The sequence below is a fragment of the Bicyclus anynana genome, chromosome 15 (assembly GCF_947172395.1).
Source record: "Bicyclus anynana chromosome 15, ilBicAnyn1.1, whole genome shotgun sequence".
In the NCBI taxonomy this organism is placed as follows: domain Eukaryota; kingdom Metazoa; phylum Arthropoda; class Insecta; order Lepidoptera; family Nymphalidae; genus Bicyclus; species Bicyclus anynana.
The window spans coordinates 10,375,752-10,390,333 of NC_069097.1; the positions used below are offsets into that span (position 1 = coordinate 10,375,752).

Here is a 14,582-nt window from a genome sequence, read left to right on the forward strand (position 1 = left end):
TTCAATTATATTTACCCGGAGCACTCACCGTCTGCTCTGGCTAGACGGCTAGTAATTTTTGGTATGCGTACAATATAAATACCTACTTATCTAGGTTATATCGTGCGCACAGGTTTCTTCATTTATTACTGTAGCCACTCACGTTCGGTACATCTACTCTGCAGAATCTCACACGTTATAATTAAATATAAACAACTCGATTCAGCTATAGGAATGAATGAAGCAGGTTCGCAAGAGAAAAGTGGTGTGCTAGCACAGTGACGTCGGCGGGAAAGCGGCGAGTCGGCGACAGCGAGCGGGAGCGGTACTGACCGGAGTGGTCGAGCGGCGCGGGCGGCGCGGGCGGCGGCGGCGGCGGCGGCTCGGTGGAGTTGGAGGGCGCACCTGCGCAAGCCGCGCTCGCCGGCGCCGAGGGCGCATCTTCCGCGGCGCGGGCGGGGGACGGCGGCGGCGGCGCGCCGACGCCGGACGGGCCGGGGGGAGGCGCGCAGAGCGCGACCAGCCGCAGCAGCGCCACGCACCACCACCAGAGCACGGCGGCCAGCGCGCGGGCAACGCGCCCGACGCGGCCCGGGGCCTCTTCGCGACCGAAATACGCGCACCGTGGAGCCGCGCGGCGCTCGGGCGGTTGGCGCGCGGGCGACGGCGGACGGCGGTAGACGCGACGCGGGTGCGCGCGCGCTGCCACACGGCGACTGCGGCGCCGCTTCCGACGGCGCACGACCGCGCCCGAACACTATTTCGGGAGCGACGCTCCGCGCCGCCGCAGCCCGCCCGCCGCGCGCTGCCAATTTTACGCGAAATTGCGGGCGGGCGGTGATGCGATATGTACCGCGGCCTCTCGCAGCGGCGACGGGCGAGTCCCGGGCGCCATGCCGCTCCTGCGAGGAGTCCTGGAGGCTGGTCCCGCAGGCGAGGGCCCGCGGCCGGCGTGCAGTGGAGCGACACGTGCGCCGCTCCTCTACTTAAAATAGTCGTCGGCGAACGCGGAGCGGCCCGTGTCAATAGATACAATGTCGCAGCAATTGGCAAGGAAACAGAGACTCGCACTATCTCACTGTCTCGCGCACTGTGTTGTGAATTCTTATGCATGGTTTATATTTAGACTTAAAATTATTTCTGATATAGATAGGTGTTTGACATTACGTTGAACTCTCATACGTCGGGAACTTCCACCTGTGTAAATAATATCCTTTATTGCTTCAGGATTTACAATGGACATTAAGATATAAATAATTAGGTACTTATTGATAAATAAAGTCACGCTATTTTACAAAGTAGGTACCTACAGGCTACACTTCAATTACCTACATATGAACTTCTAAAGAAGATTTACATTTGTTGACAATATAATTATGTCATAATACCAGCTTATAGCAGGTATATAAAAATAATAAATTCATCAGTTGTCTATATTCTTCTCCCGTGTGCATGTTTAGTATATGCACAGGCATACGAGAGAAGCATTAAATAAAATTGTTAAATTTATTAATGACGCAGATGCTTGGAGGCAATTGGATCGCCTTTCATCTTCACACAGTATAAGTAATTATTATTTTATGTACTTACTCGCTAGTAAGTACATAAAATAATAATCCCCCAGTCAAGCTTCGCTTTGACTTATGTCGCTACTTCCCTACCTATCCCTACCCTACTCCTACCCATCAAATGCTCCATACAATCTTACATGTTACGGAAGTGGGGGGTTAGAAAGAGACAAAAAGTAGCCACTTAAAAAACCATGTCAATTCGTCGCTCCGTTTTGTTGTGAAAGACGGACAAACAAACAGACAAGCACACTTTCACATTTATAATATTAGTATGGATGTTAATTAATATTGAAAAATTATGATTTTACAAAGAGCAACTGCAAAATAAAAGCCTCTTCCAAATCTAATCGGTAGTCTCTAAAAAATACAAATTTGACGTTTTGTAAGTTCTTGTAAACAAAGCCTACGTTTTTCTTTTTTTATTGAGAAATAATACATTATGGAACTTACGCTAACTTATCCTAAATAGCGATACAAATGTGTAAAGTGTATTTCGGCTGCATTTACGCGCTACACAGCCAGGCTGATCCTTTGCGAAATAAATAATCCAGCCCTTCTGTCACCAATCGGTGCAACTAGGCAAGGCAACTAGCGGTGGAGGAATAATTCGGAGATTTTTTTGGCACTGCGACTCCATGACCCAAGGGTCTCCACGACAAAAGGGACAAATATGATGTAATACATTTACCACTTAGGCATACTTGTTTCAGCTTTTTCTGCTGCGTCTTCCGAGCTTGATTCTGTCTCCCCGATACGGTACGGAGCCAATGTGTCAATGCATGTAGTATCTCACTTTAGGGACCGCACTATTTAATATCAAGATCTTGGGGTACATCTTGATAACCAGTTGTCGTGGTGCGTGCATGTCAAAGAGTTGAGTAAAAAGATGTTTGCTACTTTTGGCTCACTGAGACGTTTAAGATCATTTTTACCAATTCCTACTAAAGTTATGTTAGCACATTCTCTTCTTCTTTCGGTTTTAGATTATGCGGACGCGAGCTATCTAAATATAACTGAGGACCAACTCAATAAACTTGAGCGACTTCAAAATCTTGCTATTCGGTTCATATTTAGCCTACGCAAATATGACCATATTTCTGAATTCCGTCAGAAGCTCAAGTGGCTCCCAATTCGTCGTCGCCGGGATCTGCATGTACTTTCACTTTTGTACTGTGTGTTGTTTAATCCAAAATCTCCTGTGTATCTGAAGGAGAAATTTACGTTTCAGGGAGTGCAGTCTGAACTGAGACAGTGTCGATTACTAACTCTATGTTTACCCGTGCATAAGACGAAATTTTATAAACATTCTTTCGTTGTGCAAGCCGTTAAGTTATGGAATGCTCTCCCTTTAAACATACGGCAATCAAAGACACTGGACATTTTTAAAAATGCCGTAAAGTCTCATTATCTGGTGCAGTAAAGACGATCTGTATATATTATTTCTTTTCAATATAAGGTATTTATTAGTATATTTTGATATGTATTTTACTCATTATTGTAGGTATTTGTGTATTAGGATGTAAATTATTTGTATGTATGTGTATTACTAATACTATGGTTATTTTTGTTTTACGCCACCTGCTGATGTCCTTAAGTTTTCCTAAACCGAAGGTTGCCTGGAAGAAATCGCTACTTAGCGATAAGGCCGCCTTTTGTATGCTGATCTCTTCCTAATTTGTTTTTTATTTCACTTGTTTTTGTCTTTGTGGTGTGCAAATAAAGTATATTTATCTTATCTTATCTTATTTTCCAGGGAACCAGCGTCAATACATTAGCTCTCTTGCCATCATCCCGCTTTATTCCTGCACTCTCGATTAGCCTACTTGAAACAAACAAATTTTTTAATTTGTGTTACAGAGCCTTTTTATTGAGTAATTAGGTACACCCTTACGTATAGGAATTGTGTGGCCCATGAAAGATGGTGTATGTACTTGTTATAATGAACATTGCCGAAACAGTAGGTAGTCTTATTTTATTCAGGCTATGCTATTGTATGGCATCTGGCTGTTATCGAGAGTGCGATCTCTTCATATCTATATTTTTCAGCAACGAAGGAACAACAATAGAAGGCCAAAAAAATCAAGTAAACGACAAACCATTAATAAAAAACACATTAAAATATGAAGAGGACGACTAATTGGCATAACAAAGACTGACTTATAAGTAGGTATCTTAAAGTCAAGGTTTTCATATAATAGTTCTCGTACGACGAACTTTTAGATTACTTAAGATAGAACAACTTTAAATTTGAATGGAGATTTGTCGTTTTAAAAGTTACTTAACTAATAACTAAGTAACGAATGTACTTGCAGAAAGATATACATCTAACCACGTGTAGGAAGACGTGGAGTCAATGAACTTCATACATCTGATTGACAGAATACGCCTATTCTTATAACCCGTGCCTATTGTATAATATTGTCGAAATAGTCGAGGTATATAAACAGCGATTTTGTTCCTCCGGACTGGGAGGCGCCATGTCTCTGAGGCTATAGATTTCAAAGCCCTCTTACACTGTCGAGTTTTTCGAGCATACTATGTAGTATTCGCCGCATATTATGTAGTAGTAAAGCTCTGTGAGCTCAAAATCTCGTTCAAAGAATGAATGAGGTAAATGAAAGATTTAATGAAATATTATCTGTCTCTTAACTATTATTAAAATTTCATTTTAACAGACATACATATTTAAGTACAGATATATTTTCCTTCCAAGCTTCTATGTGTCCAATAAAAAAAAACCTCCTATAAATTTGCAGACACTTGATGTTAATCTATTGTGTAATAATTTTGACGAAAGTAGATTGTGTAAACTTTGTCAGCAATCAGCGTTTTATGTTTTGAAACTGTGTTTGTTCTGTGTTTTTGAAACACAGAACACTAAAAGCTAACGCTTCACAGAACAGACAACGCTAAAAGCTGACGCTTTCAGCAGTTTGCAACGTATTTATTGACTGTTTCAACTTACTAAGATTGGAGAAAAAACTGTTTATGACCTTTAATACCTAATCAGGTTCTCGTTCGCTTCATTCCGTGTATTCTGATTCAAGGTATCAACTGAAAATCAGAGCAGTACCTATTCAAATATTTGCTCGGGAACCAAGGTTGTGTCAAACCTAACACCGCCCCACAATATTACTAAGGAAACTAGATACAGGCGATTAAAAATAACACTAATTTCAAAACTGCCTAATTGGTCCTGTTGTTAGCTGGTTCAGGTATGGAAAATGAGATCCAGGGTCTTAATTCCAGGTTAGGCCAACAAAAAATGCGTTATTTCGATTTTTCTGACAAGAAAAATCTTAATAGCAGCCTTGAGTTGCGAAGTCGGCGGTGTTGCTACACGCCTGATCTTTCACCGGTCGTGTCGGTCTGCTGTCCTATTGAACTCTGAGAGTGAAGGAATAGTGAGTGCGCTTGTGCTTGCCCACACACTTGTGCACTACTTATAATATCTCCTGCGTACATGGGTAATCTCAAAAACTGAGATTGACCGCCGTGAACGATCGGGAGCATATTATAATTCCAACAAGAACTTTTTAAAAATGTTTAATTAATATATGTAGATAGAGTACGTAGGTACAATATTTTGGGAAGGTTGTTTCGTATGGATGTCGCATGTTTAGATACGTGCGTGAGGGCCGGTGCGGCGCCACCATCTGCTTTAGCGCCCATTTGGGCCAGTAATAAGTTCCGGTGGATTCCGTAGGCACGCATAGAGATATTTATCTATTTCACGTTCGATGACTTTTGAGTGTCGGCATTTTAGAAGCAGCGGTGGGTCTTACGCACATTCTCACGCATGACTTGTATTCGAAACGCCCGAGGGTACCTACATTTTAATTATTTCGACGAAAGTTGAATTCAAATGTATTCAGTGGCAATTTGCACAGTGGAAAAATGGGTTGTTTGTGAATTGACACGAAACATTTTTGCACATAAAATCGTAAAGCATGAAGAGAAAGTTCCTACTTAGGTACTTATAATATATCCACATAATAATTATAATATATACAATATTTCACATCAATGCCAATAACATGTTTTTCTTCCATAAATAAGTTGAAAGCTTAATTGTTAATTAAGACTAAAGATCAGTTGTGATTTCGGGAGGTGTAATGATGCCACGATTTAGCGTTCCAGTCTTAATATGAAACGTACTCAATTTTTTTTTTGCCGTATCTTTTTATAAATGACCAATATCCCAACCCCATTCCCCTCCAACTAGTCAGCAAAGACTGTGCTAGGAGTGGGTACGACAATAGACCAACGGGGCGGTGATCGAACCACCACCCCTCGATGATGAGTCCGACCGCTCTTACCGTTGAGCTATTGAGACTTTTAATTTTAATATTATTAAGTCCATACATATGAAATTGGCATTTTGTAAGGGAGGAACATAGTGTAATTTTTTTTTATATTATACCTATTTATTTAATCATCATAATTTGGTAGCTGCACACTCGTCTAGTGACGAGTGCTGTAACAAGATACCTAAGACTGTGATGCTGCATTGGCAGTATCACAGTCTTAGGTAGCTTTAAGCAATGTGTCAAAAAACATTATGATATTTTTTTTCGAGTAAATAATAAATACCAAAAAAACAACACTTGTAAAATGTAGCAATTCTCGCAATCAGTTATTCTACCGCAAAAAGTTGTGAGATCCATGTAATACCACGTCGATTACCTTATTCTGTCCGTAATTAAGGGATCTAACCTAACAACATCTTAATTATAGTGACCATATCAATATTAAAAATCTTTTACATTTTAAATAAATAGATCATTTCTTTTGAGTATATTTTTGCTTGCGGCAGAATTTGGCTGGTTCGTCAGGGTTCAGTTCATTGCGATGAGCGTTTCTGATTATCTACTAACTTAAAACTATATTCACTAAATAGGGTACAGGATGCCTCTTAATTATATTATAATTTTTTCACAACTCTTTAAATAAGTTTAAGACAATTAGGTGGTGTATCTACCATTTGCGTTTTAACCATTACGACACTCCGTGCATATGGTACCGTTCGCTGCAGATCACTATGATGTGCAAGAAGAAGGTGTCATGGTTACGAAACATAAGGGAGTGGAGTAACAGTCTGAGAACTATTCCACCTAGCCGTGGACAAGAAGAAGTTTAAAAAAATCGGTTGTCTGTAAAGTCGATTTAGTGATGATAGTTGAACGTGACAACGTCATAAGAAAATACTGATGGAATGGTTGCATATTTCAAAAGAAAATGTTCGTTTTTCTAAAATACTGTTTAATAATCTTCATAGACCAGAATATACTTTATATTTTTTATATGACGTCATCTTTTTACGAGTGTGCAGCCGGCTTTATCAAATTATAAGACGTTTTCACGTCAAAAACTGACCGCCGACCTTCAGTAGGTGCCTAATGGAGTTTAAAAAGAAGAATATATATCAATTTCAGATTTCGTTATAATCTCATGTACTTCACCGATGCTACTGATATCTACTTCAAGAACTTTAGTCTATGTAGTTAATTAAAATAAATTGTTATTTTCCAGACAGAAGTAGCACTTTATACAAATGCCCAGCATTACCTGCCATTTATTTGTAACTAACTATTCCCATTAAAACCTAACAACCTACGAGTACCTACCTCACTGCCTACACTTAGTTTTCATTCGTAGAACATAACCGCTACGACAAAATTAAACTCTGCTGGTCTGTGTAATGGCACAGGGCACTTATAACTGTTTCAATTATCTTGTTTTTGTATCTATGTAAATGATATGACATATTCCAGAGAGTGTGGGTTCGAATCCGGTCCGAGGCATGCACCTCCAACTTTTCAGTTGTGTGCATTTTAAGAAATTAAATGTCACGTGTCTCAAACGGTGAAGGAAAACATCGTGAGGAAACCTGCACACCAGTGAATTTCTTAATTCTCTGCGTGTGTAAAGTCTGCCAATCCGCATTGGGCCAGCGTGGAGGACTATTGGGCTAATCCCTCTCATTTTGAGAGGAGACTCGAGCTCAGCAGTGAGCCGTATATGGGTTGATAACGACGAACGACGACGATAGACCGTTTGAGCAGTTTAATGTTATTATGATGTTGGTTCAGTGGTTAGTCCTTGTGGTTTCGGATCACGAGATCCGGGGTTAGAGTCCTGAATCTACGAAATATTTCTACTAAGAATTTGTAGAAAGAAAGAAAGTCCTCTTTCTTTCTACAAAATCTCTGTAAAAATTCTCGCCCCGAAGCTAGGAAATAAGTGGTGTTACATGCTGGTCTATATGTTTATAATCTGACTAACGGTCGCCCGCGACTTCGTCCGCGTGAAATTTAAATCCCTCGGGAACCATTTATTTTTTCGTGATAAAAAGAAGCCTATGTGTTAATGCAGGCTATAATATATATCAATACCAAATTTCAGTAAATTTTTGATCGCGTCCTTCTATTCTAAATCAACAAAGGATCAGCTTGGCTGTCTAACGCGGAAATGCAGGCAGCATTCTTGCCACCATTAAAAAATATCTTAGATGCGCATAGGCACAGTATGTACAGCTACGTATATTAATTGTAGTCTGAAAGATAAATTAGACGAAACTGTTATATGTATTCTGCGATAACACAATACATAATATAACCTAATAACTTAAGGTGTTTTTTTCGCTTGGCGATACGTCTTTGTCGGTAGGGTGATAACAAGCCACGGCCGAAGCCTCCCACCAGTCAGACCTGGACCTATTAAGAAAACCTCAATCGGCCCAGGACCTCCGTCTTGTAAATCCACCGCGCATACCACTGCGCCACGGAGGCCGACAAACTACTTACTTTTTTTTTTTAACGTGGGGAAATCCTCATGGATACCTTCTAGTCTAGGAGGCAAGAAGGTTATGTCGGACTTCAACCGACTAAAACCCCTCGGTGTTCTCGCCGCCAGATGACTAAGCCACGGAAACATTTTATAAACTACCGCAACTCAGCCAGCGGCACTCGTAATCAAGCTTGCCTGTTGTGTTATTAAAATCGCTTCGGGAACACTAAAAACGTCCACAACTCGAGGATTTATAACCAGTGGGAGACAGATTCCCCGTATCTGTCACCCGGACGTCCTCGTCAAGGAGGCAAATGGCGGTCGTGTACGACAAACTACTTACTTAACTTAACTAAAAAATATTCATACATTGTTTCTAAAATTGTTCAAATTTCAATTGTAGAGATAAGTGCACACAGCACACTGCACATTCGCAGTACTGTAGCAGTTAGATATAATAGTGCAGACAGGAATGCCGCGAGCTGCTGCAAGCTGCAAGCTGCATGCTGCAGGTCAGCGCTCCGAGGTCGCGATGCGCCGCAGTATGTGGCCACTGCCCCCCACCGCCCCTAACACCGAACACCCTTTTACAGTGAACGACCCAAGCCATATGCGACTGCGTTTAGATAAGACTAGCACACGCTCGACACTTCGTCATTAGGCCTCCTCATCCGGCCCTGTTGCAAAATCCATTCTTAGTGGATGTCTACTAACTTAACTACCTCCCTGCCAAATTTCGTCATTGTACGTCAAGCGGTTTTCGATATTTCGGACTGCGTTTAGATGAGACTAGCACACGCTCGACACTTCGCCATTAGGCCTCTTCATCCGGCGCTTTTGCAAAATCCATTCTTAGTGGACGTCTACTAACTTAACTACCTCCCTGCCAAATTTCGTCATTTTAAAACGGATTTTGCAACAACGGCATACATTATACGGTGTCATATAATGATATAGGTATTGAAAATTTTAAGAATCAATAAGTTATGTCATCAGATGTTACTAATAATGATCGGGACTGATGGCTTATCGTGCTCGCCGAGGCACGGGGGATATAACACTACTTTTCAATTACTGAGAATATTTTGAAAATTGAAAATTTCTTAAAAGAAAGAAAAGCTTAAAGCTTGGTGCTTTATAGCCCGACCCAAGCCTTTGAGATCCAAAGCTACATACGAGAACACTGGACCTACGAGAGTTAATTTTTAGTATAAGGACTTTTATCGTGCAACTGCTCTCTCTAGTCTAGAACTGATTCTACGTGCTCACGAGGCACATAGGGGAAGTAGACTAAAACCAGAACCATTTTTCAATCATAATTTATAAACTAAACACGGTTTTTCTTCCCACTAACCAAACCCTAATAACTGTCTTAATTACCATCATTTTCACATCATTTATCCACATTTAGTGCAGGTTTTATCGGAGTTTTAATTTTTTTTAATTTTTATGCAAAAATACTATGGTACCTCGTCGTAAGGTGGTACTTGTGAATGATAAGAGTTTTGATGCATGTAAGAGTAGGTAAAGTAACTATTATCTAATAAATCTCTGATGTGATATAACATACATATGACAATGCGGAAAATGATCTGAGATGAGACGCGTTGTGACAGATCGATCTGGGGAAATATTAATGACGAGATTCTTTTATCTCTTACCTACTAGCTCCTAATGTAGTTCTACTGCTATGCCTTATTTTACATTATAATTCAGAAACCATGCGTTTGGTACGTAATTAGGATGTTTTATCTCTTACTAGCTTTTAATTCTCTCAATAATTTGATTATTATAACTTGATATATTATCATAATTTTCTCGAGCCATCGAGTAGAGCCCGGTTGATATAGTCGGTCCATTTAGTGGGGGGATCGACCTACACTGCCCTTTTCACTGAGCTGACCACTGACCACGTCCACTTTAGCATCGTGACTCACTGAGCTATGTCGGTAAATAGGTCGGTAGGTTCTTCTGCGGTTCTCCTGGTTTCTGACTCGATCACGCAGATAACTCCTTGCATAGCCTGCTAAATCGATCGCTGACTTCGAACCTACTGAGGTCAATAAACGAAGTCAGATACGTCGAATGCTAAACGCTCGTCTCTTGTAACTTGGGTTGTCCGAAGTGCCCGCACCGGTTACTTTAAATTTTCATTAGCAGTGCGCTCGCCGCCCGCCGCTAGCGCCTGCAATTACATTTCGCAATTCACGAATTGTCTTTTTATTTACGACGCTTTTAACTGACACTTACATTATCAATGATAACTGTCCACGTCAGGTATTGACTTATATGACAGCTCAATTATTATTTTATGATATTAACAATAGATGTCTACCGCTAGTATTCATTGCATTTAATATACATTATTTTACAATGTACAGTTATACTTAACAGGTGTATTTTACTATTAGTTATACTTTCGTTATTAACCCCTATTGGGCTCACTGCTGAGCTCGAGTCTCCTCTCAGAATGAGAGGGGTTAGGCTAATGTCCACCACGTGGGCCCAATGCGTATTGGCAGACTTCAGACACGCAGGGAATTGAGAAAATTATCAGGTTTCCTCGCGGTGTTTTTCCTTTACCGTTTGAGACACGTGATATTTAATTTCTTAAAATGCACACAAATGAAAAGTTGGAGGTGCATGACCCGTACCGGATTCGAACCCACACCCCTCCGGAATGGGAGGCAGAGGTCATATCCACTGGGCTATCACGCTGTCTCGCAGTTATACTTTACAGGTGTATTTTTCATAGTAATAATAATTGACGGACCAAGCAATTAGACCGATAGTGAGTGGAATCGCTTATAAACAGAATTGAACACTTTACAGGGCATAGGAATATGATTTATAAAGTGCCGTCCTTTGTCTTGCCTGCCTACTTTGTCAACCTAAGGTTTATACTTACTTATAAACAGTGCACATCGAGCATTGCTTATGCTAAAGCTATGCTCGATGTGCACTGTTTGCCAACAAACCAATTAAATTTGAGGGTATAAATCGCTAGTCATTTGACATCTAATAATAATTATAGGTAATTAACTTGTTCTTAAATTAATGAAAATGAATTTGATTCAGAACAATTAGATATAGTTAATATATTTTTATTAACATATTATAAAAAAAACACTACATAATTCAAATTTAATAAGTAATATAATTAATTTTCGCATTTTCTAACTACATTTCTAATTTGTGGGTAAAATACTTTACTATATGTATGTACTTTTTACTGCAATATACTGTATTTACTTTTTGTTTAGATACAGAGTATTTACTTATACACTTTATTTGTTCACCACAAAACAAGGAAACAAACAATACAACAAAAAATAAGAAGTAGGATATAAAAACGCGACATTATTGCTTCATAGCGATCTTTTCCAGGCAACCTAAAAAAATTTGAATAATATTAGAAGTATGAAAAATACCAAATACTTTTACTACGGGAATGAATCAAATAAATATACAAGCTGTAATTTTTAAAATAATTATGATTGTCAAATTCATTCCCAAAAAGAAAAAGATAACTCGTTGATGTCTTTTGTACTACGGCTAAGATTTTCGAAATTATTTTCTAATCTATTTTTTATTTAAAAAATAAACGAACACCAATGTTTGTTTATCACAATACAATGGCTGCTGTCTGACAAATGTTAGCAGTGAGTGCATAAACAGGGACTTCGGCTGACAAGTACGAGATAAGATTAAACTCATTCTTTATATTTAATTAAAACGACAGATAAGTCTGCCTCTTGTGCAGTTTTGCTCTGAACATCAATTGATAATATTCTTGACGACTTTTTTGGCGCAGTTGTTAGTAATAATATGCTCCCGCGTGAATTTTTCAACCACCGATATACGCTGGAAATATTATAATGCACGAGTGTGTGCGCAAGCACTGGTGCACTCTCTGTTCCTTCACTCGCATAGTCCGATGGGACGGCAGACTGACACGACCAGTGAGAGATCAAGCGCAGGACCGACGGCTTTACGTGCTCTTCGAGGCACGGGGGTGAACTAACGCCGCCACCTTAACAACTCAAGGTTGCTCATGGTGTCGTCACATAACATCATGTGAGATCGCAGGCAAGAGCTAACTTGTTATGGTATAAATTAAATCATCATCATCATCATTAAAACTCGATGGGCGTTCATACGCTGGGCATACATGGACTCCCAAACAAAACGGTCTCGAGCTGTTAGAATCCAGCGGCTCCATGCAACCGGCTTGATGTCCTGAGTCCACCTAGTAACAATATAAGTAAATAATTTTTGTGATAGCCCAGTAGTCGTGAAAGTTCAGTGGATATGACCTCTGCTTCCGTTTCTGGAAGTTTCGAATCCGGTTTGGGGCATGTACCCTTAAGTTTCATTTATGAGCATTTTTAATTAAGAACTTAAATATCACGTGTCTCGAACTATGAAGGAAAAACATCGTGAGGAAATTCTCTACGTGTGTGAAGTTTGCCAATCCGCGTTGGGCCAGCGTGGTGGACTGGCCTAACCCCTCTTATTCGATTCGGGTTGATGACGAAGAATAGATATGTTTTTTTAAACATTACTATATGCAACTAAGGATTATTGCTTTAGATACAGGCACAATAGTGCGTCGAGTGGGCTTTCCAACCTAACACCCCACAGATTTGAATACATCAACCCCCCGAATCATTGAGTTACGTTATTCCGTGATTAACTTTGATTTAGGGTTGACAAGTTTAGTGTGTAAGTTTATGTTTGTTACTACCATCTAGCCGCAACTACTGAATGATTTGGCTAAAAAATGCAATAAAGATAAAAGGATTATACACATAGGTTACTTTTATCCCGAAAAAATGCACGGTTCATCATATCAGCCGATGGACGTCCACTGCAGGACATAGGCCTTTTGTAGGGACTTCCAAACATCACGATACTGAGCCGCCTGCATCCAGCGAATCCCTGCGACTCGCTTGATGTCGTCAGTCCACCTGGTGGGGGGTCGGCCAACACTGCGCTTACTAGTGCGGGGTCGCCATTCCAGCACTTTGGGACCCCAACGTCCATCGGCTCTTCGAACTATGTGCCCCGCCCATTGCCACTTCAGCTTCGCAACTCGTTGAGCTATGTCGGTGACTTTGGTTCTTCTGCGGATCTCCTCATTTCTGATTCGATCACGCAGAGATACTCCTAACATAGCTCGTTCCATCGCCCGCTGTGTGACTCTAAGCCTTCTTATGAGGCCCATAGTTAGCGACCAAGTCTCGGAACCATAGGTCATCACTGGCAACACGCACTGTTCGAAGACTTTTGTCTTCAGGCACTGAGGAATTTCGGACGAAAAGATGTCGCGAAGCTTCCCGAATGCAGCCCAGCCGAGTTGGATTCGACGGTTCACCTCTTTCTCGAAATTGGACCTACCTAACTGGATCATATGTCCTAGGTATATGTATTCGTCTACAATTTCGAGTGCAGCGTTCTCAACTATAACTGGGTGGAGCGATACATGAGCATTACACATTATTTTTGTTTTGCCCATGTTCATTTTCAGGCCCACCTGTTGAGAAACGCTGCTGAGGTCATTGAGCATGGTACTAAGGTCATCCAGAGTCTGTGCCATGATGACTACATCATCCGCGAACCGCAGTTGAGTGATGTACTCGCCATTGATGTTGATGCCAAGTCCGCTCCAGTCCAGAAGCTTAAAGACGTCTTCCAGTGCGGCGGTAAATAGCTTCGGAGAGATCACATCTCCCTGACGCACTCCTCGCTGCAACTGGATTGGCCTCGTAGTCTGATCCTGAATACGGACTGACATAGTGGCGTTTTCGTACAAGCACTTCAACGCTTGGATATACCTGTAATCAATTCGGCATCTCTGCAATGACCTTAGCACAGCCCAAGTTTCCACCGAATCGAAGGCTTTCTCATAGTCCACAAACGCTAAGCAAAGTGGCTGGTTATACTCGTGAGTCTTCTGTATAACCTGCCGCAGCGTATGGATGTGGTCTATGGTACTAAAGCCTTTTCGGAAACCGGCTTGTTCGGGAGGCTGGAAGTCGTCAAACCTATTAGCGAGACGATTCGTGATGACTCTCGAGAACAATTTGTAAACATGGCTTAGCAGCGAGATGGGTCTGTAATTCTTCAGCAAGGTGTTGTCACCTTTTTTGAAGAACAGAACCACCACGCTCCTATGCCACGCCTCAGGCGTCGTGCCCTCGTGAATGACGGAATTGAACAATCGCTGAAGGACTTTAAGTA

General features: G+C 41.0%; 2 protein-coding genes across 3 annotated transcripts in view; both read right to left on the reverse strand.

Annotated features, from left to right (window-relative positions):
- The window catches only part of LOC112043163 (uncharacterized), a 39,158-nt gene extending 38,272 nt beyond the window's left edge, over window positions 1-886 (reverse strand). Inside the window, exon 1 of one of the 2 annotated variants that reach the window (XM_052885737.1) lies at window positions 313-886. The gene's annotated coding sequence lies outside the window, so the exon portion shown is untranslated. The remainder of the gene's footprint in view (window positions 1-312) is intronic. The other variant, XM_052885738.1, reaches the window with a different exon arrangement.
- On the reverse strand, window positions 206-874 carry LOC128198819 (uncharacterized). Its single transcript, XM_052885930.1, has 2 exons — window positions 833-874; window positions 206-706 (listed from the first exon to the last, which is right to left on the reverse strand). The coding sequence occupies exons 1-2, from the start codon at window positions 872-874 to the stop codon at window positions 206-208; spliced, it is 543 nt and encodes a 180-aa protein (XP_052741890.1).
- Window positions 887-14,582: the final 13,696 nt, after the last annotated feature.